Source organism: Artibeus jamaicensis, unplaced genomic scaffold (assembly GCF_021234435.1).
Source record: "Artibeus jamaicensis isolate MK-2021 breed Jamaican fruit bat unplaced genomic scaffold, CSHL_Jam_final contig_391, whole genome shotgun sequence".
In the NCBI taxonomy this organism is placed as follows: domain Eukaryota; kingdom Metazoa; phylum Chordata; class Mammalia; order Chiroptera; family Phyllostomidae; genus Artibeus; species Artibeus jamaicensis.
In genome coordinates, this window is record NW_026521814.1 from 16,609,506 (window position 1) to 16,635,939 (window position 26,434).

A 26,434-nucleotide genomic window follows, 5' to 3' on the forward strand; every position below is an offset into this window, starting at 1 on the left:
TGGACAACAATATGAATAAACTTTCACATACTCACAGCTATATTATTATTTTACTTCTCATATGCACAATGGTAAACCTACATTTGCCCACTTCATTTTTAAAAAATTCTTACCCGAGGATATGTCTTTATTGATTTTTAGGGGTGGGGAGTGGGAGAGAGAGTTGCCTCCTTATCTGCCCCAACTAGGGATCAAACCCCCAACCTCGGTATATTTCCTGACTAGGTATCAAAGCAGCAACATTTTGGTGTATGGGATGACTCCAACTGAGCCAGCCAATCAGGGGCCTACCTGTATTTTAAGGATGAATGTGAAGGTCAGAGAGGTGAAATAATATGCTCAGGTTCACACACATGTAGGTGGCAGGGCTGGAACTCAAATACTCTCAAATCTTCTCTCCATCCTCCAGTTGTGCTTTGGAATGACACTGACCTGGGTGAAAACCTGGTCCGACTACTTCTTACCAGCTTTGAGGTTTGAGCCCAATTAACCTTTCTGGACTTCAGTCTCTTCTTCTGTAATGTGAGGGAACGACACCAAATTTCAAAGGGTTGTTTTATAAAAATTAGTTTATTTATTTATTCATCCATTCAAATGATGGACCACAGAAGTACAGAAATGGGGGAGGGGAAGTAATGAAAACAAAGTCAATACATTTGAAGTTTTGACAGCATGAGAAAGAGTCCGAGGGTGGCAGTACCAGAGCAGCTGAGCTGGATGGGGAGTGGTCAAAATGTGATGCTTACAGGGGTGTAGATTGGGAAGTCAACGTAAAGGAGGTAACCCTGGGAGTTAAGGGCTAAGAATGTAGTAGGGATAGAGAAATGTTGGAGGCAAGGAAGTTGAGAAGCTGAAAAAGAATGAGAAGTGTATGCAAAATATCTGGAACTCAGCTGATCCTTTAGAATGCTAATCCTAAAAAGTAAAAAATCAGAAATGCAGGCAACCTGTTTCTTATCTGCATATTAAAAGGACTTAAGTGAAAAAGCTGCCCGACTGGAAGCCAGTGCATGTGAACACATTGTGCTTGATTGTTGGATGCTGTAGAAATGTGTCATGAAGGCAGAATGGTCCCATTCTGCACTCTACAGCTTAGTCCCTGTGTCCCAACACAAGTCACTTACACTCAAACACTTCTGCTTGAAGGTAACTACAGGTGTTCTGTTGACTGCTTTTGTTAACAGTAAACACAGTGAGGAACAAAAACCCCAAATAAGTAGGATGGGGGGAGGGCAGGAGGACCGGAGGAGGAGAGGATGCTTCTTTACTTCCATGGACTTTATTTTTACTTATACTAAAGCTTTTATTTTAAACAACAAAAACAGAAAACATTTCGAATCAAGAGTATGCCTGAAAGTCAGACATGAAGATGGTGGTCCCATTATTCTGGAAGCCAGACACAGGGTAAAATGGATTTTATAAACTTTTAAATAAGTGAACGAGCACAGTAGCCTATTAAGAAGTAGGGTTGAATGTCTGCCAACAAATCTAAAATTTCAGTGGCAATGTTTTATTTAAAAAGTGATAATAATATGGTCGCATAATATTTGGTGAGAATTACAATGATGGAAACTCTTAAAATTCTTATAAAAATTGGAATTATTTCAGTTAGGTTGTTGACATTTCTCATGACTGTTTGTTTTCCAATTCTGTATTAATGCAAATAAAAAATTAAAAATATATTTCACCAACAATAACTTCAAGGTTGAAAAAAGCACTAGTCACAAAGAATTTCAATTAAACATTAAAATTTAGCAGTCCAGAAAGAAGAAATGTTATGAGAGAAGTTTTAATTATAAATAATATAGCTGTGTATCTGTTTAAAGACTAAAATACACCCAACTTCACCAAAACACTTGTGGAAAACAACCATATATACCTTTTTTGTTCAAGACAAAATATGAAACTTGAAATAACTGCGCTATTTAAAAAAAAAAAGGTGACTCCCAAAGAAAGTTCATAGTATCTCATTCACAAAGCAAAAATGTTACATTGAAACAATTCACTTATTTTGGTCTTCAGTTACAAATAAAAAGCCGGTAATAATTCACTATAATACTTTTATGACAACTAGGAAACATTATCATCAGAAAAAAAATTTTTATCAATGAAAAAAAATCACTGATTCAGTAAATGTATTTAATCATTTTATTAACAAAATATATGCAAGAAGTACATCCCTCTCCAGTGAAACTTTTCTCTTCAAATAATTTTATGTGGAGGGCCTTGAAACGGATCAATTATATAAACCATGTTAAAATGAAAACATTTTTTAAATGTACAATACAAACCAGTACTTTATACAAGAATTCTTACGAAGTTCATTGATCAATGTAAAAAATAATTTGTTTGCACTGAATATAAGGCATGTTGAGTTTTGTAATTTTGTGTAGTTATTTTTTTTGCTTTGTTGGAGACTTCTCTCTTCGCCGGTCCTGATTTCTCTTTGATTCTCTGGATTGTTCAGAGTATCTGCTAGATTTTTCCCATCGCCTATCGGCACCATTCTGATACCTATCTTCATCGCTCCTAGAGTCTGAATGTTTTCTATTTTTTTCTCTTGATTTTGATCTATCTTTTGTTCTAAAATTTTCGCTGTTCTTATTTCGGTGTCTATGCTCATTTTCAGAAAAAGAATTTCTTCTTTCTCCTCTCTTCTTTTTGGGATCATCATACTTATTTTCCGCATCAAGGTGCGTTTCTTGGTCTCTGTCATTCGTGACTCTACTGTAACTATTTCGTTCAGAAGGAACGCCTCTGTCTGAAGTGTATTTTGTCATGGAATCTCTCCAATTTGGATCCCTTGAATTTTTATCTCTGAGTTTTTCTGATCTTCTTTCTCTTTCAGTCCTTGTTTCTTGGTGCCTTGGCTCTGACCTTCTTTCATCTTGTTTCCTATCATTTATTTGTTGTTTCCTGACCAATTTATCTACTTCTTTACTTCTGGCGTTGCCTTGTCCCTTCTTTCTTGTAGCTTTAGCTGCACATGTAAAGTAAAATACAGTTAGCTTTAATTTTGTAATTTAACAAACACATTTATTAATGTAATGCAGGTTTACTAATTCAGATAAACTGGACACATAGTAAACTAACTTAATAAAAAATCTGACAAAACACTGCACAAAAATTTTAAGAGTATACAGTATCTCAACATTAGTTACCAAAGTATTGTTTTGATTTTACACTCAAAACAGTTAACAGAAACTTTTAACCACAGCATATGTTGTAAAAACTTTTATGAAGCAGCGCAAATACATTCCCACTTACACATTTTATTCAAAAACAGAAATTCCAGCCCACGTGCACCATGTCCTATGAAACGCTGCGTCGGTCTGGTGCACAGTCAAACACAGGGTCACCCACAGCAGCAACAGCACTCCCCACCGGTGAGAGGGAGTGGGACAGCTGGGCTGCGCTTACAGCATAAATACACAGATTTCAAATAAAAATCGCCTCATATAAAACAGCAGTTTTTCTTCCAGTGCTGTTCAGGACTACAAACCGTACCACCAGGAGAAGCCGTGGTGAGATACCGTCACAGGCTTTGTAAGAGCCGCTAAGGCTTGGTTTCTGAGAAAACTCTCCCAAAAAGGCCGTGAACAATTTAATTTTACCGACAGAATCACAAAGATAATATTAAATAATTATAGTGCAATAACCATTTTCAGCTACAAGACAAATTTAATTGCTTTATTTGTGTTATTTAGTATGGATATAGAAGTCAAAGGTGCTGAAATGACCAAAACTCCTGTCACATTCACATGTGCCCAGAAAGAAAATGGGAGAGAAGACCACCTATTCTCACCCTACCTCCACCCACACTTCACTGTACCAACCTCTCTCCTCCGCCAAACGCCTACCCTTGAACAGTCAGCGGGTCTGCCACTAAGGACTTACTCCCCCATTCCCATCAAGCAGCGCAGCCAAACTGCAGGTACCCAGGCAGAAACCATCTGGCTCCGTGCTAGCTCAACACCTCTGACACTGCTCCAGAGCGCGCTCAGTGGTCTGCCGACACTGAAGCCCATGCCACAGAGTAGCATGTAATCTCCTCTCACCTTTGGTGTCTCCTTTATAATGTTCCAATTTGGGGGCAGTTCATACTGATTTCATGCTATTTAAAATTTTTATTTAATATTTTATTTATAAAACAAAGCTCTCTACTGAAATTGTGTGATGAGACAAATTAATTTTGAATCAGCAAAGCCTCCTTATTGCAGCAATTCATGCTGTGTTGTCATCTGTTCTCAAAACAGATCATGAAATAACAAATTCTTCAGAATTAAAAGAGGTGAAAGTTAAATGAACAATGTTAGCATATTTCAATTCAAGAAGACATCCCGTGAGCAAATGGAATCTTGCTCTAATAATATAAAACACTGAGAGTCCCAGAGATCTGGCTGCCACATAGTATGAAAAACACTCCCAAGTGTAACAACCCAGGGAATAAGAATAAAAAGACCAGGCTTCCAACCTTCTGAGACTACAGGAAAAAGTGCTCCCTCTCTGACATATGCATTAAAACAGTAATATGCATTTTATACAATTAGATTATCTCTAATTTTGACTGAAATACTATTATGAAAGAAAGCAGAGCTGACCTTGCAGAAAACAACACAGACCTTTTCAGAAAATGGGACATTTGAAAAAAATCTTTTACTACAGCACTTCCAGTTCCAAGTAGACTAAAGAAGGCTATGGAAGACCAGTGTTCTTGTTGAAAACCAACTAGAAATGCTGGACATAAATTTAAATCTTTTATTTAAGGATGATAAAAATCTTGAACAACCTGAGATGCTATAAAGGCAGGCAGTGCTCAGGAAAAGGACAGGGAACACAGGAGTCAACTTCAAGGAACTCCTCATTGCCAAAGCTGAAATGATCTGAACAAGCTGAATGATAGTACTGGACTTTAATCCACAGGATAACATAAACATCCATGTATCCACACTGATAAAATGTATAGTTAAATTATTAAATAAATGGGAGGAAGGGACAACTCTTTCTAACAGAAGAAATTCAATTACTAAATGCAGAAGAAGAAACAGAAAAAAATCATCAGCAAATACCACAGAAATAAGTGTTCCAGACAAAAACCAAAGACACATGCTAAAACTAGAGAAGAAAAGTTAAAGAGATTTGTATATCATCAAATTATCTCCCTACAAGATCCAGGTTACAGAGAAATACCTTTCTATGAAGAAATCCAGGGAACATTACCTTAACCAAGTTATCAAAGTTAATGTCACCAATACCTAAGAACACATCACTTCTATACTCTACCCAAAAATGTGTAAACGCATTCTAATCGTGAGAAAATGTCACACATGTCTCTATACTGAAGGACATCTACAAAATAAGTGACCACAGGACTTCAAGTGTGAAAGCCATTAGGAAAGACTGAGAGGAAGTATCACAGATTGTAGACAACCAAGGAGAAACAGAATCCTGGAAAAAGAAAGAAAACATTAGTGGAAAAAACTGAAATGCAAAATTATCAAGATCTGCTGTTTGGTTAATTGTATTGTTCCAGTATTAATTTCCAGGTTTTGATACATGAACTGCAGTTACGTAACATGCTAACAATTAGGCATAGTTGGGTGAGGGCTACATGGGAATTCTCTGTACTATTTTTGCAACCTTTTATAAGTGGAAAATTAGTTCAAAATAAAAAGTAAAAAAATAAGGGCATCAGAGAGCTGCTGAAAGAACTAGAAGAGTCAAGGCTCGAGAAACAGCGGAAACGGAGGTAAACTAACGTTCTACAGCCACTTTCCCCAGCGAGCAGCTGCTGATCCCGGCTGCTGCTGAAGCACAGACCAGCAGAGCTCAGGCAGCCGCAGAGAGACAAGAACGTAAGTGACAAAGGATATACATCCAAAATACAGAAAAAATCCCACAAATCAACAGAAAATATAAAAAATTGAGTAAAGACCTGAACAGCCACTTAACAAAAAGAAAATTTCTAAATAATCAGTAATAAATAAAATGGTGCTCAAATTCCTTAGTGATTGAGGAAATACAAATTAAAACCACAACGCAATGCCTTTTCACATTGACCAGGAAGGCTAAAATGAAAAGACGGTCAGTGAAGTGGGAGTGAGGCCAGGCTCTAAGAACTCTCAAACCTGGTTGATGGGGGGCGTAAGCTGGAATAACCACTTGGCAAACAGTTTGGCAGTATTTCCTAAAGCTAAATATCTGAATGACCTACAACCCAGTAAGTCTTCCTCTAGGTAATATATGTGTAACAGAAATGCATATGTATGCAATCCCAAAAGATATGTACAAAAGTATTCACCGGCATATGAATTACATCTAAACTGCCATCAGCTAAAAAGGATGTTAAATATACTGAAGTATATTCATGTGGTGGAAAACTATTCAGCAAGAAAAATAAATGAACTATAAATGCAATAATATGGATGAATTTCACTAAATAATTTTGAAAGACAAGCCAGACAAAAAGGAGTTCATAGGACATAATTATAACATTAAAAAAGACAAAACTAATTTATGGAATTATGAATCCTAACAGTAGCTGCCCTGAGGCAGCGCACGGGAGCAGCGGCAGCAAGGGGGAAGGGAAGGAGGAGGACTCCTACGGTACTGGTCATTCTTTTCTGGGAGCCGGCTGCACGGTGTGTTCTCTACGCAGCTGTACACTGATGAGACATGCACTAAGTGTGTGATAATAAAGCTTCCCTAGTAAAAGTAAAAACCAAAATTCCTTAAAATGTGAACACCAGGAAAGCTCCTATAGACTAGATTACAGACATTATGAATGGTATGAAATATCTTAATTTCTATGAAACCACATCTTCATAGAAGAAAAGGTAATCTCCACATTGTAAATGTTACAATTTGTCATAGACTGCAATAGTGACAGACAATGATTTATATTATTATTGTGGCTTTTAAACAACTGAACTCTAAAATAAGAAAGTAAAATTATTTATTTCTTTCATTGTAAACATCACCAGCAATACACTGATTAGAAAAGCACACGATCTATTACGAGTTTCAATACCTGAGGCAGAGCTCTGACTACTGGCTGATGAAGAGTCGCTCCCCTCGCTGGAAGACTCTGAACTGCTGTCACTGCTGTCCGAGTCGGACGCAGAGGAGTCGGACCCTGCAGAGGAGGATGCGGACGAGGAAGAAGAGGATTTATCGGGCTCAACTTCTGGTTTCTGCGGCACAATAACCTTTGGTGTATTTTTGAGATGCTCACGTAATTCATCCCTAATTAAAAATATAGTAAGTTAGATTTTGCTTAGAAGGTGATTCTGAGATAATTCTGTAAATTGAAAATAAAATTCTGAAAATAATCCTTACGTTAAACCTCCAAGACCTATAGAAGTAAAAAAGTTGATGGCAAACCGAGTATTTCTGGGATTATCTCGGGGTAATAACCCTTCAAAGAATGGCTGTAGGGTTCTAAAAAAAAAGAAAAGAAAATGAACAAAAGAAAACAGATTGCTTAAAGATAAAATTCTTTGCTTACAGGCAAAGTTCTTATATAATCACTGTTCAGATTTTCTATGTACTAAGTAAATAAAATACAACCGAGTAAATGATTTATGCAATTTATTAGGTTAGGCTACATGGTATCTAAGTGAAATGAGTAGGGTCCATTCTTTATTAAACTTAATTTATATAATTATACAACAGAGGTTTTTATAAACTTTTCTGTACACACGCCACACACACAAGGAGAATATATGTATATAACATTCACAAATGTGCATATATCTGAATATATATTCAGAAAGGCAAAAAAATCCTCCTGTTGTGTGTGTATATATACACATATATATTAACACACACATACATGCACGCACCCATGCAAAGACAACACTGTGCAAGGCACTGGGGGAGAGGAAGCAATCAACTAAATGGAGAAATCATGTTTATTGATTGCATATAATTATTATTTACTAGGAGGGGAACAAAAAACATTAACAATATAATGGGTTTTGAGTATCATAGTGAATGAGTAACCAGCAGAGTCAGAAAAAAACTGTTTCATAGAAAAAGGTAACAAGTGATTAAGAATGATTAAGAGTTTGCTGGACAGAACAAGAGAGGGATCTCCAGCTCTGGAAATGGAAGTAAAGAGGCAAGAATGAGCCAGACCTGCTTATTAACAAGCTCAGCAATGCTGGGGTGGCTGGAATGCAGCTTGTTGGAGTGGGCTTTTCTAAGTGAGCCTCAAAAAGTGGGCATGGACCAAAAACTGAGTTTATAAAGCCAAGGAACGTGGATGGGGTAGCACAGAGAGAGCATGGAGAACCCAGGACAGACCTCTGGTATACACTGGAGAGGCAGGCCGAGGAGAAGATAGGGACTGGGGAGAGTCAGGTGGAATGAAGAAAGTGAGGCGCCACAGTGAGCAAGTGGTCAACTGTGTAAGTGAGGCCAGGAATTCAAGGGGCATGAGGACTGAGAAAGACTACTTGATTTGTTTGACAAGCAGTTACCAAGAGATTTGAAAGGATAACTTCAGTAATGTGAATGGAGTAGAAGCCAGTATGAGTGGCAATGGGTAACCTGAATAAATAGCAAATAAAGCTGGAATAGAGACTACATAATAGTCCTGAGACAAGACACTAGGTCACTGTAATGACATGAACAATTACATTACATATTCATCTGTATATATTCACAACTGTCCATGATAATAAGAAGCTAATTATCATTCTAAGGCTCAAAATTAGGGTAGAAATGAAAATAAAACTATATATAATACTCATCATTGAAGAACTCCAGTGAGCATACAAAAATAATTTTCTGTGTTTTAACTGAATTAAAAGAGGCATTAATTCTGTGTTTCCTCTAATGAACTGAAACATCATTAAACACTTCATGTTGTTCTAAGTCACAGAATGAGATTCAGAGTAGTAACTAATGAAGAAAAGTTGTGGGTGCTTAACTCTTGCTTTACAACAAAAAATGGACATGTCCCTAAATTGAAGGAAAACCCCTTAAGACAGTAAGAATAAAAAGTACTTAATGATAAACTTACTCATCCTTTAATCTTGCATTAAGTTTAGGAAGACCCATGTATTCACACAGTTCTTGGAAAAATATTTTAACAAAAATTCTACTGGAGGACGTGGTGGTTTCTTCACTCAGCTTTACACATTCAAGAACCTGAAAATTTAAATAGAAAAAGACAATATTTGTTCAAAAGATAAGACAAAGTGACTAATATCTGTAACTCAAAGTTCCTCTTGAAATTATGACTTAGTCTCATTTTCAGTCAGAATTCTCTCTGAATATCTTCCCTTGTGCTGATGTGTACTGTACTACTTCTTGGCAAAGTTTAAGAATACTTCTCTGTGCTAATTTTAAAAATGTTAAGGTGCTACAGAAATAGAGTTCATTCTCTTTCTTGAGTAATGTGCTTTTTATAGCAGAGATATAATGTCTTGAGTATATAATGCTAAGTAAAGATTATGAGCTCCTAAACCTCACTCATCTAACTCTGGGTATATAAAGGTTTGAGACAAAATGCCATTTAGAACATCAGACCATAGTTCTGTTTAGCACATATAATACACCATAAAGGTCAAGGCAGAAAGAGTGGTGGCTTCTCCTGAATGCTAAGACTGAGGCTTAGACACTGAAGCTCAGAGAAAGATGTTTTAGAATCAATAAATAGAAGCAACTTCCAGTTTGTGGAGTTATGTGTTTCAGGAGACCTTTTGCTTCAACAGTTTAAAACTTTAATTTCATGTTCCCAAAAAGGGAAAAAATAAGAAAACAATTATGATTTGGCTCCTAGGTTAGCTTACAAAGTGCCTATTAATGATAACAAAAATCTATCCAATGTTTATAAGCTCAGTGATGTTGCTTCATTCTTCCATTAGACCCAGGTATTCTACAACGTGATCCTCTTCTTTCTTTCCTCCTGGATGTTATTTCTTTCTATTGGTGGCTAAAAAAATGGATGTTGAATGAACCGTAGTTGTACAATAAACGCCAGCTTAATGAATGCATTTCAAATTCTAGTCCAGTGTGTGATTCCTCATTAGGAACACCTTTCCCTGTTCTGCCTGTGACAGGAACTCCTCCCTATCACTGAACCAAACTCCATATTGGCTGAAAAGAACACATCCTGCCAGGACAAACATTACTCTCATGTCCTAACTAGAGGAAGCACTGACAGTCCCTTAGGAAACGAGCAGCAACTCAGCAATAAATTACTGCCAAACCGTGGTGTACATTAACATGAGTGTCCACATATGTGTACAGAGATAAAAGTCTACAATAATCTCCATGAAGAAACTCATAGACATTGCTATTACAAAGCACCATGATGTTTGAACTGCTAGTATCATCTAGAATGGTTATTTTTACTCTCATACATTTATGCACTTAGCTTTTTGATACCATGGTACATGAACATAACCTCAAAGACAGTGATTATAGTAAAAGTTTGCCACACATTTCATTTTAAAGTACATTTCCTGTGAAAGAAAGTATGGCTATATTATACTTAATACAAATCAGAGAATAACAGTGGATCAGGAAGAAGTGTAAACATTGACCTCCGTCTACTTACACTCCATGGAAGTGAATCAGTGTACAAAAGATGAGCAAACATCTTAGCAACATTCCTCAATTTGTTTGTTTCCAAACGATGGATGGTATCATACTGTTCTTTAAATATACTCTCAAAGGATTCCATGTACTCTTTCTTTAGCATGCAAAATCGCTAATAAAAAAAAACTGAATGTCAATACCATAAAATTTTGAATATCAATACCATTATGAGCATATTAAATCCTTCTAAATTTATTGAATAAAAAATAAGTATCTTCTACATCATTCTTTTGGTGCTATATGATAGGATGCTCAAAAAGAAATTAACATACATTATGCTTATCTACCTAGAATTTATAAGACACGATAAAATTATATAGAGCATAACAACACAAATGATACAAATCATGGACATATACATCTGTATACTATACAAATATATTTCTCTGTAGGTATAATTTGGATTTAAGTAATTATTTTAGCTTATGCTCTATTTGTGCTGCCTAACCATGCACCTGAATAAAGAAGCTGCTTCCGAAAGACAGTATTTAATTGTCCTCTTTGGAAATTTTTTACAAAGCACGTAGCATTTCACAAAGTTCTGGGAGGGTAACATGCAATGGTGAGGGAGTACAGAGACAAAGAGGGAAAGAAGGGGGTGCACGGAGCGGGGAAACCCGAGGAAGCGAAGAACAATTTACTTTTAGGAAAGATATGATTATTAGTCCAGACCAAAAGGCAGACACATTAATTCACAATATTCATGTTAAAATTCTTCCAGTGAGTCCATTTAATTCCAACAAGAAAAACGAGGCTAGAACTCACCCCAGCTAATAAGCCAAAAAATTTTTCGTATGTTCTTTGTTGAGCACAGCAGTCAAGTATCATGTTGCAGAGTTCTTTCTATTTGGAAAAAATAGAGTAATAATTCAAAACACAATGAATATATGTTGTATGATTACATATCAATATACAGACAGCCTAAAATTTAAGTAAGTTTTTAAAAACATAAAACTTCTAAGACTTTGTGAACTTTAGTGATTAGAAAAAATTTTTTAAAAATCCTTGCTAAGAGTAGTTTTTAAAAGCCTTCAGTCTGGCTGGCAGTTTCCATATATCATTCATGCTAATTAGATTGATTATCAAATTTAATCTAAATTTAGATTGCTTATAAATTTATATAAGTATGAACCACTTTAAGAGAACCTAGTATGTGAAACAAGATACATCAAAAAGAGATTAAGTAAACTGTATTTTAGAAAGACTCCACACAGAATTCTTTTAAATATAAGTCACCAATATGACATTTTACAAATACATCTAACGATTTAGTATATACCTGTAATTATATACCTTAAATAACAATTTAAACTCAATTATTAGGAAATATATATACAGTTAGCAAAGAAAAGGTAACACACGATAAGTCTTTACAGAAGTGTAAATAAGCACAAGCTTCAATATCAACTTAAATGACAGTCTGGTGGATAGAGAATAACTATATTTAAAAGAACAAAGAAAAAGATCTCTGTGGCTGAATTTTCTAGGCTCAAAATAAATGTTATGCATATAGACCTGTCTATAGCTTAATCTATACGAACAGATGGAATAATTTCTTAACTGCTGGAATAATATATTGTCCATTCAGCTATCTGTATTCCTTGAAAACTCCTGTGTGAAAATCTATTAAACTAATAAGCCCAGGAATAAATCCAGAGTCAGAAAATAGCTGATTTATAATTAATAAATATTGTTTATTAATCCCTGAAATAACCCTAATGAGAGATTTACTGATTTATAGCAATTTCATAGATGAAAAAACTCAGGCAACATAGACAAATCAATAGAGAAAAAATAAAAAAGACCTAAATTCATTCTGACCACTGCTGTAAAAGTGACTAAATATCTTTTGCTACAAAACACTGCTTATTGAAAAGTTTAAAATTTTTTCCAAATATAGTAACTGCAATGTATTTGCTTTCTGTAAACAGAAAGTAAGCTTATAAAATATAATGTATACCCCTTTAGTTCACTTTTGCTTTTATTTGATTTACTTTTATATTTTTAATTAGCAATTCTGACATTTTGCCATGTTTATTAACACCCAGGGATACAACCTAGGTTAACACTGCGAACATTAAAAAACCAGGTCGATACATATTTATTGCATATATTTACTGTAAGGGAGAGGAAGGGGACCCTGGAGAAGCACAGAACAGATACTCTAACTGTACTGTCTGGGATGGGAGCCTGCCGCCATATGTAGTTACTTATATTTACATTATTTACTATTACATAAGGTGAAATTTTAGTTCCTCAGTCACACTAGACACATTTTAAGTACTCAAAGGCCATTATGTGAGTAGTGGCTACTACACTAGACAGTGTATGAATATTTCCATCATTGCAGCACGTTCTTTTGGAAAGTACTGTTCTAGAAGCTGATAATCTACTTATAAAACAAGGTCCTCAAAGACCTCACTTCACAATATAGAGTAATTTTTAGATGTTTTGATACTGCTAGATTATTATTTTTTTAAAGATTGGTTGCAAATTACTTCAATTAAGTAAATGTTTATCCATGTGTAAGTTTTGAAAAGATGTACTTTGTCAAAATTTAATATAGTACTAAAAACTTAAAATGAGGCTTTCCTGACTTCTGCTTTATTGTTAATTTTGTATATTAAAAGGCACTGTCAGCTTTTCTAGTAACGTATTTTACAGTAAGAGTTAATTAGGTTGTAAACAGTGTAATATGGTAATGTGCTGGTAGTACTGCAATACAATAAAGTCAGCACTGCTTACAAAACAAATGACTTTCTCCCCGGACTATATGCAATTATAAGCGTTATTCCCTGTGGCTTATAATAACTACATATTTTAACATTTTAATTAAATATAGCTGTTTCAGGAGAGTCTTTTAAGTACATAAAAAAAGATACACTAAGACACTCTTCCAAATGTTATCGAACTATATGAGGTTAATTTTAATGTTATCCTCTAGATTATTATTAATAAAATTGATAGACTTCATTGTATTCCTCAAATAATATAACAAGATCATATAGTAATTTCAGTTTCAATTACAATTTTAAAGGTTAATTCATAAATTTATTTGCTTCCAATGACAACACATCAAGTGCACCTAGAATACAAACAGCACACTATTATTAATATACTAGTCAAAAAAATTTAAAAGGGGAAAAAAGTATTTTTTTAATTTGAAAAGAATAATTTCTTCTCAAAATTTCATACTACAGCATTTCAAGAATGAATCTAGATTCTAGTACAAAGGTTGGCAAAAGGTTACCTGTTTTCTGTAAAAGGTCAGATAATACTTTAGGCTTTGGAAACTATATATATGGTCAGTCTCTATTGCACCTAGTCAGTTCTGCTGTTATAGCACAAAAGAAACCATAAACAACCAATGGGCATGGCTGCATTCCAACAAAACTTCATTTATAAACATGAGCAGTGGCCTGGCCCAGTCTGCTAATCCCTGTAACAGACCATATTTAAAGCCTTAAGACAAAGGACTTACAGCTAATGGTAACTTAGCTCAGAAGTCAAGATCTTTTAGAAGAATGAGAAACCAATAATAGCCTATTAGACTCCAGCATCTGGGCTGGTTCTAGCACATGTAATGCAAGCTTAAAAAAATAAATAAGCCACCAAAAAACAAAAGCCTTGACTTAGGTTATAAGGACCTAAAGTCTAGATGGACTGGGAATAACATACGCAAGAACACGACTTAAAAATACACCCAAGATAATCTATTTAAAACAGTCTTTATTATCCTTGGCATAAAGTTCTATGATGTTTTGAATAGTGAAGTACACATTTACTGAGTTATGATACTATGAGTGCTATGGGCTAAAAGAGGTCTAATATGCACTTGATAAATTGTTGAATGCCGGACACCTTACCTGACATAGTATATGTTGAATTGCTTTTACGAATTTAAAACAATGATACAGATTCTTCATACCTAATTAAACAATGTAACACCATGTATGATGTTCTTTATAATTTCTACCCCAAAATAATGCTTTAGTGTGCAAAGTAGTTGGACCAGGTGATTCATTAAGCCACGATTTGATGTACAGGCAACCACTCAGAAATTTATGTACTGTGCGGTGATGCAGAGAGACAGCGTCCTTTTCCCACATTACTTTCAAGCAGCCAATTTAATTCACCGGTAAAAAACCCCGGTTTTTTTACCAGTGTTTGCTTTTACCAAACAGTCATTGCATTTAAAGTATCTTTCATATGCTTCACCTAAGAAAATCCCAAACTCAATCAATGTGAATTTGATTCAGGAATAATGTTAATATATTTGCACTTTTTGTGCAATGTTCAAACCCTCACTCTTTTGATAACAGTAGTATAAAATAATTACCCGCTATAATAGCAAATATGAAACATACCAGGACTAAGTTTTCAGTTATTTTAAATTTTAATCTTTTGTTATTTTAAACTTTTATTCATTGTAAATTCTATAAAATCTACATTTAAATATTTAGTACTAAGTTATAATTTCAATTCATGAAACCCATTAACTGTCCTTAATATTTTTGTAACCAATATATTTCCTAAGAGGAAAAAAGTATTAACTTACTGTTTGACTTTCAGGAAATTCCATTTTCAGCAATTTGTGAGCACATTCTTCAAAATCTAAACTGTAGAGACACAATACTCATAACTGTTAGGTTAAAAACTTGAAGCACAGTTAATTTATATTACTCAATTATGTATAAGAATCTTACTTTAATAGTGTTTTAAATATTTTTTAAGTTATAATTTCATATTATTATATTACGTATATGAAAACGACATAGCCCTTAACTCTACAATGAAGACAGTACTACAATATGGATGGACCTTAAATTATCCTGAGAAAAAGGACAGACACATAAGAACACATATACTATGATTCCATTTATAAGAACTGTCCTGACACAGCAAGTAGGCTTACATTTTTATCACACTACTAAATGATTTCTATTTCTTTATAATTTAAGTCAGTAAGTGGTAAAAGATGCTCCGGGAGCCCAATGTGACATGAAGTGCTTAATCACCATTTTTACAAGTTATCTTGATTAATAACCAAACACAGGGCTTCTACATACTATAAAAACTAAGTATAAAAATAACAAACAACAAAAAAGCACTTCCAAGTAAAAAAAATGCTTTTAAATATTCATTGCATTTAAAATACCTTTCATGTGCTTTACCTAAGAAAATTACCAAACTCAATCAACGTGAACTTGATTCAGGAACAATGTTAATATATTTGCACTTTTTATACAATGTTCAAATCCTCACTCTGTTGATAACAGTAGTATAAAATAATTACTGACTAAAATATAATGATTATGAATTTAGTTTTAGAGTTCATCTGCATTTCTCAGCTTCTGTTACTTCTCTGGTTTCATTAGAACAATGGGGTAACAACCCAGGATGATACAATGTAATATAATTTTTTAAAAAAACCCTAAAATATAAATAAATTATTTTAGGAAAATACATTTATCAGGAAAGTGCTTTTAACAGATACTGTTAAACTGTATTTAGCACTAAGCTTCAATAGTACAGTGTAGTTAAGAAACTTCAATAACAATACCAAAAAGGATTTCAAAAGATGTGACTTTTCCCCTAATGTATTATTTCTAAAATCTGTCTATCCATTTTTCCACTAAAGGTAATACTATGGGTACAGTACTACATATTCTATAGAGCTTTCCCCACCTAGTATTGTATCAGACCTCCCGCCCATATCAATAACACTCCATTAGCTTAATTTTCAATGGTGACATAAACTGGATATTTTGATTATTTGTGTTGAACAGTAATTGTCTCCTTTTTTGTACTGAACAATTCTGTATATAATTCTCTGTCATTATGTATGTCTTTAAGAAATATAATAATGGAAAAGAAGGGTCAAATGGAATAGACACTAAGACCTTGATTCATGTTACTGAAAGGCTTCCCATAAAGAGTCTATTAATTTAAATTCCCACTAATATTGTTTATGTGTGTCTCACTAAAATCATCATTAGTATTGAGTATTGCTGCTTTAATGAAATAAACCAATTCAATTGCTTTAGTGAACGATAACAGCATGTTAGTGATATGACTAATAACTAATATTTTTTGTTTTATACTCCATTATATAAATCTCCCAACCATACCCTTTAAATACCTTTCATCAGTCTTTTGTGTTTCTTTCCTAAAATTTGTATAAGCTTTTAAGTACATTAACTTTTGTCATATATAAATTATCTTTACTAGGCATTTAGAGGATGAGAACACTTAACAAATACCAGTATATAAGGCAGAAGCTACTGTGATGGGTACCACTACATAATAGTGGCTGTCGCTGTGTCTTAATGCTTTCATTTTCAAGTCTTCTGTGTGATTCAGAGATAACTAAGGTTAGGTCGACTTAAAAAAAAAAGGCTGCTTTTAAAATAATTATTCAAAGAGATCCACTGTAACTCTTCAAAGTATGGCAATATTAAAACAATAAATCTATTGTTACAACTGTTACTGTTGCATTTGTAAAAAAAAGGACATACACATGAAAGCTCAAACTCTAAGATTAGTTATCTATAACAAATATTTCTCATCTTCTACTGTAATACTGCATGAAAAAATATTTAATAGGTTTTTTCATGTAAAAGGCAAAGCAATAGGTAAGGATAAACAAAAAAATTTCTAACCAGTGTCTGCTGTTTAACTTTTCTTTCTGAAGATGAATCTAAGCCAAAAACTTTTCACACAGACTGAAAACAAGATGACTCCTACTTATGAATCATTACTGCTATTACATCACACTAAGTGGAAATATTCAAAACCTAGTAACAAAGAAAAACAGAAAACATTCTTCTTCCAGTGTAAAATGTAAACACTGTGCACACTAAGTCAACAGTTTGATTCACAAAACAACAGATGTAATAAACATTTAACATTTTCATTTACTTTCTTGAAAAGCAAACTCGCAGCCTTAAAAGGGAATAAGTTTTGTTTTCACGACATGATAGTAGTTCTTAGTTAATATTGCTCCAAAGGGTCTAAAAACCTTTCTAATTTCTATTTTCATTTATAGACATTTCCATCTGCACCACAAGTGAGTGTCTGAAAGTTAAAATAGCAGTGCTTCTCTCCTTAGAACTACAATTAGAAAACAAATTAGAAAATAATGAAATATTAAATTTCCACTACATAATTAAATACTGCACTAGCTCTGTAATACAGAGTTGTTTTCTGGTTCTTATTAGTGATATGTAACTATAAGAAATGGCATGGCTAAAACAAACGAGCAACAAAAAAATGCCAACCATCTAATTTTGTAAAACAGACTTTCCAAGTAAGTAGGATAATCTGCTTCTGAAGCAAAGAACCAACAGTGGGGATCTATCAGCTTGGGTTTGGGATAAAAGCAGAGAGGCAGGTACTTTGAGAATCCCTGTGATTGTATCAAGTTCTCTGTCATCAGAGTCTAAAAACCCCATTTCTTTGTTCATTTGCTATCAAAAGAATCAACTAAACTAGTTATCTTACCTTGACTGAATAGCAAGATAAATTGTACGACGAAATGAGACTAGATTAATTTCTGTCTTGTCATGAATAGTCACCTTTTGTCCTGAAAGAAACATAGAAAGTTATACAACTACCAAAATAAATGTGAAGAACTGGACATGTATTTCTATACAATAATTTTCTAAATACATTTAGGATTTATGAGATTAATAACAACAACATTCTTTTCTACAGTGTAAATTAGTTTTTGTAGAATTCAAAGGAACTATTTCAAGTCTTCTGCACATTTTAAAGTACTTTAATAAGTTTGTTAGAGAAGTCCAGAACCAAGCCAGGAAAACTATTCTTGTTTCTGTGTTACCTGCTCATTTACTTTAAAAAGCTGCACTTATGATGTTGATGGCAAAATATTATTTCTAAAGCTCAGAACAGTTTCTTCTTTATACAGAAGAACTGTAACTTATGGGTAGAAATAGTTTCAGAGAACAATGAGATTATCATGACAAGTTGGATGGATCCAATAAAAATATGTTCATTTGTCAAAAGTTTCTCTTATCTAATGCATAAAAACTTTCCTGTTAAATATTTAATCAGTTTATTTGAACAGTATTTTCACATGAAACAAAGAAATTCCAAAGTGAAATATCGTACATGAATAGTTAGGTGTTTTAAATAAGACAATGAAAAAATTAAAGTTTTTTTATAAAATACATTATAGAAGAACAATTATACTCTAAGACAGAACTAAAAAAATACAGTATGTCCTAAAAGGGAAAGATATACTTTTAAAATTTTCAAGCATGTAATACAAGTAAATAGTGACCACTGAGACTCACCCAAAGTAGTGAGCTCATTTTTCTGTGAAATATAATGTAATCAAAGCTGAAAAGGAAGAACTTTGTGCCTACTTTTGTATAAATATAGATTCTGGCTTCCCCAGTCTATTTTGCCAAAATGAACAGCAAATATCTAGTCATTCTCATCTGTCACATTAATGCCAGGGTTACATAAATTATATGCACTGAATATGAATGCACCTTTTTCACAGTTTATAATCAAAGACATAAGATGTCAAATTAAAATTATGCTAACGTTAAAAATGAATTTCCTTGTTGAATACTTTTAGGTCAAGGTTTTCAACCTTGGCAGTACTGACATTTTAAGCTGAATAATACTTTGTTGTGAGGTGTCCAGTCTTGTGACTTATTTTTATAAGACTGGACACCTTTTATAATTATATTTAACATCATCTTCACCTAGGAGGTGTAGTAGCAACCCTCACTCCCACATATTGAGAACCACTGTTTTATAGAATTACATTAGAATTAAATTAATTCCAAAGTATTTTACAGTATTATTTAAATGAGCTATAATTTTACCTTCTTCATCTTCTTCTCCCTCTTCCTCTTCTTCTTCCTCTTCCTCTTCACTACTTTCAGCATCTTGGTCTGTGTTTGAGTCACTATCTCCTTCATCGAGAATTTCTAAAAGAACGAAGTAAAATTAGGAAAATATTAATGAGCCAACGATACCCATGCAATTCATTCTGTGAAGATAATTCTCAGTTCACTGAAATCCAAAATGGTGCAACAGTTTATCAGCTGATCACACAGGCCTCCTGGTACCACCTCGGCAGTTAGAGAACATTATAACTAAATTGACTAGCGAGAGCCATGTATCATTCTTCTGACAGACGAAAAGTGACCATGAAACAAGGAATGGGTGAAAGTTTCCAAAAGAGCATGAATATACTAGAGTCAAAATATTCGTAGTTTATCATTGGAAAGAAGACAGTCAGCTTACACAGGCTTGATATAGAAAGCATGAATTAAGGCTAAGAATGTTTACTGAAAGACAAAAAGAAAAGAAACAATCGCATAATATAGCATTCATTTTAAATAAGTATCAATGAGATCTTTATTAAAATGGATACCTATTAAATAGAACATTACACTCAATCCAAAAACTTCTATATGTAAAACAGAAGCCAAAATTTAAAAGCACTTAAGAAAACTGGCAAGATAAGCACTTCACTGGATTATCACTTCTTAAAATACAACTCTCACTCAAACCTGGGTGAATATAGTGATGTAAATATGAGACTATATAAAGGCCAGTCATCATCTTAATAGTAAACAAATAACAAAAACTAAAATTGTATTTTGTCCAAAGGTGTGTGCTCTATTAGCCTGATAAAAGATTTTACAAACCTTTTTTCATTTCTATTATAGACAGAATTTTTAATCAAACATCGATGGCCAATTCATTTTTAGAAAAATTTTAATGTCTTTATATTTGCTAAGCAGTATAAACTAGGAGCCACATACAATACTTAATGTTCGCAGAGATGTCATAGTATGAGAAATAAATCATTTACAAATAATCATTCAGCCCATAGCAGACATATAAACCTCCTTGAGAATATTTCTAACAAATGTGACTTTAAGAAATAATCTGGGAGGTTGTGGCCAAGATGGAAGCATAGGTAAAAAAGCTTCACTTCCTTATAGAACCAAAAGAAGGACAACAACCAATTTAAAAACAATAAACAACCAGAACTGCCAAAAATCAAACTACATGGAACTCTGACAACCAAGCAGTAAAAGAAACATGCATCCAAACCAGTAGGAGGGGAGGAGACGGACAGCAGGGCAGAGAGGACCCAGCAAGGCAACAGACTGTTCGGGTGAAGAGGGGCTGGCTGAATGGGGAACCTCCAGCTATAAAACCCTGGGAGGGTTGCAAAGGTGGGAGAAAATCCCAGTCTCACAAGAGAGTTCCTTGGAAAGTAGGCTAGAGCGGAACAAGCAAGCAGCATTGTTCCCTCTCTGACCCCTCCCCCACAGACAGCACCACAAGGCAGTGAAGAGGGTTGCCCTGCCCTGGTGAATACCTATGGCCCGTCCACCCCCTTACAACATAACAGGTGTGCCAAGACAGAGAAATATGGCCCAAATGAAAGAACAGATGAAAACTCCAGAAAAAGAGCTGAGCAACAAGGAGAGAGACAACCTATCTGATGCAGATTTCAAACCACTAGTAATCAGGATGCTCACAGAATTGATTGAGTTCAGTCGCAAAATGAAGAAAGAAATGAAGACTATATAGAAACTGAAGTAAAGGTAAATAAATATACAGGGAACCAACAGTGATGGGAAGGAAACCAGGACTCAAATCAATGATTTGGAACAAAAGGAAGAAATAAACATCCAACTGAAAGAGAATGAAGAAACAAAAATTCAAAAAATTAAGAAGAGACTTAGGAATCTCTGGAACAACTTAAGAGCTCCAATATCCAAATAACAGGGGTGCCAGAAGAAGAAGAGGAAGAGTAAGAATTAAAAACTTATTTGAAGGAATAATGAAGAACTTCCTCAATCTGGTAAAAGAAACAGACTCTGGAAGGCCAGAGTCCCCCAAAAATTGGACCCAAGAAGGAACACACCAAAGCACATCATAATCACATTATCCAAGATTAAAGATAAGGAGAGAATCTTAAAAGCAGCAAGAGAAAAAGAGACAGTTCCCTACAAAGGAGTTTCCATTAGACTACCTGCTGATTTCTCAAAAGAAACCTTGCAAGCAAGAGGGGCTGGAAAGAAGTATCTGAAGTCAGAAAAGGCAAGGATCTACACCAAGATTACTCTATCCAGCAAAACTCTCATTTAGACTGGAAGGGCAGATAAAGTGCTTCGCAGATAAGGTCAAGTTAAAGAAATTCATCATCACCAAGCCCTTATTATATGAAGTGTTAAAGGGACTTATCTAAGAAAAATAAGAACTATTAACAGTAAAATGACAGCAAACTCACAACTATCAATAACTGAACCTAAAAAACAAAAACAAAACTAAGCAAACAGAACAGGAACAGAGTCACAGAAATGGAGATCACATGGAGGATTATCGGTGGGGAGGGGGAGAAGGAGAATGGGGTGGAAAAGGTACAAGGAATAAGAAGCATAATTGGCAGTCATAAAACAGACAGAGAAAGGTTAAGAATAGTATAGGAAATGAAGAAGCCAAAGAACTTTATGTACGACCCATGGACATGAACTAAGTGAGGAAGGAATTCCGGTGGGAGGGGGTTGCAGGGCGGAGGGGGGATAAAGGGGAGAAAAAAATTGGGATGACTGTAATAGCATAATCAATAAAATATATTAAAAAATAAATTGATATTAAAAATAATCTGAACTGTCTAGTTTATTATTACATAACATGGTTTAGACAGACTTAGAAAAGGAAACTATTTAGTATTCAATAGTAGGAAGACAGGCACCCCTGCTGTTTTCCCAAATGCTGTCAGACCTAAAACACAAGTACACTTGAGTCACTCTCAGGTGCTAATTACTAAAGCTGTGCCCACTTCCTGCTGTGGCCATTTTTTAAAATGCCAACTCTAGAACAATTTTATAAAAGAATGAAGGTCAAATGAATTGTCTAGTCATTTACATCATCTTCTCATCTGTTCACTTTAGAATCTACTAACTCAATTCACTTAGGCAATGACAACTGGACTTCATTAACTGAAGAAAGCAGTGGTTCCGAAGTATGGTCTGTGAGTCCCTGGGGGTGGGGGGTGATCACTGACCCCTGCCAGGTGGTCTGTGGGGTTAAAACTGTTTTCATAACAATAGGAAAACATGATCCACCTCTCCCTGCACTGACATCTGCAAGGATGGCCCAAGAGCAATGGGAGTTAACACTGCTGCAACCAGAGCACAGCTGTACGAATGCACCAACTGCACTGGCAGTGGTGCTCTTTGCTGCCACCGCCCTCTTGTGGTAGGGGAAAACGCAGCTCACTTGAGGATGTCCTTGAAGTAGAGAAAGTTACTGATTTTATTAGATATCAGTCCATGAATATAGGCCTTTATAATAATCTGAGTGACTGCTGTTAAAGACAGATGTAAGACGATGGCTATCTCAAGGAAAAGTACTTATGCAATCATTTGAGCTGCAATATAAATGAGTTTCTTTTCACTTTTACTTCAATGAATGGCTCACAACCTAAGTTGTTAGGTATTTGGCACACATTTTCAAATATAAACAAAGTGAGACTATCACCTCAAGAAAAATAAGTAACTGTATTTGCCACTATGATAAAATTAAAATTTTCTTTTTTTTGCCATTTTTAAAAAATTTTATTTAGTTATTTTTCAAGTACAGTTTTTTGTCTATTTCTCCCATCCCAGCCTACCCCGCCCGGTGCAAATTAAAAATTTCAAGAAAAAAATCAGAATTTTGGAAAATGTCTACCCACCCCTGTGAGCTTGATAGTTTCCTAATATTCAGACTTTCCTGATAAAATAGGTGATAATATTAATAAGGATGATTTCTTGATATTACATTAACAGGTTAATTTAATTTTGATAGTGTCAATGTGTTAAAACTTGGAAAATACACATAATTTGTTCAATCAGCATTTTCCAAATGACCAATGCAATATGCCACAAAATCTTGCATGAATAAAATATCCATTCAAAGTGACAGGCCAAATAATTTTAATTTAACAGAATATGAAAATTCATGCATAATATTTGAGGTTTCACATTATAATTTATCTGTAAGAAACTACTAGCTATTATATATCAGCACAGTGTCAAAGAAGAATATACACAATTATCTGAAAAGGCTATTAAAATACACCTTTCTTTTTGAACTAATTATCTGTGTGAGGCTAATTTTTTTATTAACCCACACATTAAAATGTACAAAATATAAAAATATGTCATTCTTCCTATTACATTTCTTTGCTGTGTAATTTTTATTAAAATGTTACTTACTAATAGGCACCAGGTCTACTATTGTTATTTTAACATTTTTTAATATTCTCAGTTTTAATTTCTAATAAAGTAAATGTTAATCATTATAACCCAGATAAACAAAAGCTCTTTACCGTCTTCAATAATTTTCAAGCGCTCTTGAGACCAAAGAGTTTAAGGGCAATAATCAAGAACAGTGCTTCTTTTCTGGCACTGGCCAGCAGCCTAGACCCTAAAGAGATGGATGGGGAATTCCCAAGTTTAAAAAGAAATCATAAAAGATACAATAAATAATTCATAAAACCATTTAGCATGTTTTAGGAAGACTAGAAAATGACATTCATTAGAAAAAAAAGAAAATAGCTCTAAGGAGTTCTCCATGTTTGGAAACATGTAGTCTGTGGCTGTTGCACTAAAATTCCCCGAGGAAATAGGCGTCTAAGAGGAGAACCAATTTATTGTACCAGACTTTTAACAATATATGGAAATGGAAAGCATCTTAAACCCTTCCTTACTTTTCACTTCAATATTCCACTTCTAAGAATAACCACAGATGGGGGCAGGCAGTGACACTGTTCTAGGTTTCTGTTCTCTCCTAGGAGCTTTCAGAACAGTGAGTACTTCTCAGGCAAATCACAATTCATGAAAATAAACTCATAAAGTCATCATATAATTATAATATGTAAGTATATATTTATCATGTAAATATATAAGTAGCCCTAGAATATTAGCTTTAGAAAAGAATGATACAAGTGTGAAAAAAAGGTATCTTCATTTAAATACTTGCTCTGTGACAATATTAAGCACTGGATTTTATTTATATTTATACAAACAAGAAACATTTACTCATATCAAACGAGTAACTTCTTCCAGGTCACTTAGCTAGTAATAGCAAAGATAAAATACAAGCCACAGTCTGTCCAAAGTTAATGCTTACAATACACTAATGGTGTACAAATAATAATTATCAATTTATGAAGCACTGATAGCTAGCACTGTGATTGGTATTATCAAAAGACTACATAAACCTGCTCTCAAGAAATAATCAACTAAATAGTACTTAACTGAATATTAAACTGGGTATCAGCCTTGGCTGGTGTAGCTTTGAGCCCGAGCCTGCAAACCTAACAACTGTGGCTGGATTCCCAGTCAGGGCACAGGACTGGGTTGCAGGCCAGTTCCCAGCACCCACGAGAGGCAACCATACATTGATATTTCTCTCCTTCTTTCCTTCCCCTCTAAAGATAAATAAATAAAGTTTAAAAAATAATAATAAAATAAATTGGATATCAGTTTAAAGTAGTAATTCTTGCCCTGGCTGGTGTGGCTCAATGGGTTGAGTGTTAGCCGGTGAACCAAAGGGTTGTTGGTTCATTTCCCAGTCAGGGCACACACCTGGGTTGTGGGCCAGGTCCCCAGTAGAGGGTGTGTGAGAGGCAACCACATATTGATGTTTCTCTCTCTCTCCCTCCCTTCCCCTCTCTAAAAATAAAATCTTAAAAAAAATAAAGTAGTGATTCTTAAGCAGTAATGAAGTCAAAGAAAGCCCACTAGTAATACAGGAATATTTCTTAAGAAGGATGAAACTTAAGAGTTACATAATTGAAACACAGGGAAAGAGGAGAGGAAAAATTATGTAAATAATAATGAAGTAATACAATGGATAAGCACTAGACCAAAATATAATGCATGCAAAAAACAGTGAAGGGAACAGCTTCAATTAGAGCAGAGATTTTATTTATCAGTGATCTACGGATCATTGACTTTTTATCAGTATTATATAACTACAAAAACTGCTTCTACTTATCCAAAATAAATTATGTAATAAAATTCTACATACCCTTCTTAATAGCTTTGTATTTCTCTTCATTCTCCATGAAATTAGGATCCATCTTGAAAACATCTTTAAAAAAAATAAATTGAAAGTGTAAGTAAGTGCTTATTTTCTGTGTTTACATTTGTTGGTCCTACTTCCCAACCATCACCCCTGACTTACTAAGAACATCTTCTGGATTATAGTCATCTTCCAGAGGGAGCATGTGGGTGAACTGATCATCTTCTTCTATTAAGTCAAGTCCTTCTAGGGTAACAGGGTGGTCTTTGAAGCCATCTTTCCTTACAGCAAACATCACTTCAATCATATACTGAACTCTTTTGTCAATTTCAGACTCATGAAGGATGTTTCGAAGGCGTTCAAATATAGCTAAACAGAAAGAAAAGATGTTATAGACGTTATAATACTCAATCAAAATCTCAGTATCAAAATAAGGATATGAACTTACCATTGATTCCTCTTGGTGACACTTGTGTTAATTTGAGTCCACATTCCTTAAGAAAACCAATAGCTACTTCAACACTATCATCTGTTGGTCTTTCCAGGAGCAAAGTAAGCATCTCTAAACACAGAACTTCATGTGCCTTAAATAGAATAAAGATATAACTGAATAGAGAAAATGTCTAAATATATATATATATACACACACACACACACACACACACACATCCCTACTATTGAGAATAATTTTAAGTTAGTAAATCTGGTCTTTGCAGTGATTATATATACATGATTAGCAAAGTTT

At 34.3% G+C, this 26,434-nt stretch overlaps 1 protein-coding gene across 3 annotated transcripts in view; it reads right to left on the reverse strand.

Moving 5' to 3' along the window:
* Positions 1 to 602: 602 nt before the first annotated feature.
* The window catches only part of CWC22 (CWC22 spliceosome associated protein homolog), a 54,998-nt gene continuing 29,166 nt past the window's right edge, over positions 603 to 26,434 (reverse strand). For 2 of the 3 annotated variants that reach the window (XM_053665199.1, XM_037130043.2), the window contains exons 9-20: positions 26,138 to 26,273; positions 25,852 to 26,058; positions 25,696 to 25,758; positions 19,473 to 19,577; positions 18,115 to 18,196; positions 15,170 to 15,230; positions 11,377 to 11,454; positions 10,571 to 10,723; positions 9,029 to 9,156; positions 7,339 to 7,440; positions 7,031 to 7,245; positions 603 to 2,980 (exon numbers count right to left, since the gene is read on the reverse strand). In XM_053665199.1, the coding sequence (XP_053521174.1) occupies positions 2,394 to 2,980; positions 7,031 to 7,245; positions 7,339 to 7,440; positions 9,029 to 9,156; positions 10,571 to 10,723; positions 11,377 to 11,454; positions 15,170 to 15,230; positions 18,115 to 18,196; positions 19,473 to 19,577; positions 25,696 to 25,758; positions 25,852 to 26,058; positions 26,138 to 26,273 (1,917 nt within the window). In that variant the 3' untranslated portion in view covers positions 603 to 2,393. Of the gene's footprint in view, positions 2,981 to 7,030; positions 7,246 to 7,338; positions 7,441 to 9,024; positions 9,157 to 10,570; positions 10,724 to 11,376; positions 11,455 to 15,169; positions 15,231 to 18,114; positions 18,197 to 19,472; positions 19,578 to 25,695; positions 25,759 to 25,851; positions 26,059 to 26,137; positions 26,274 to 26,434 lie in introns of those variants that run through there. The other variant, XM_053665200.1, reaches the window with a different exon arrangement.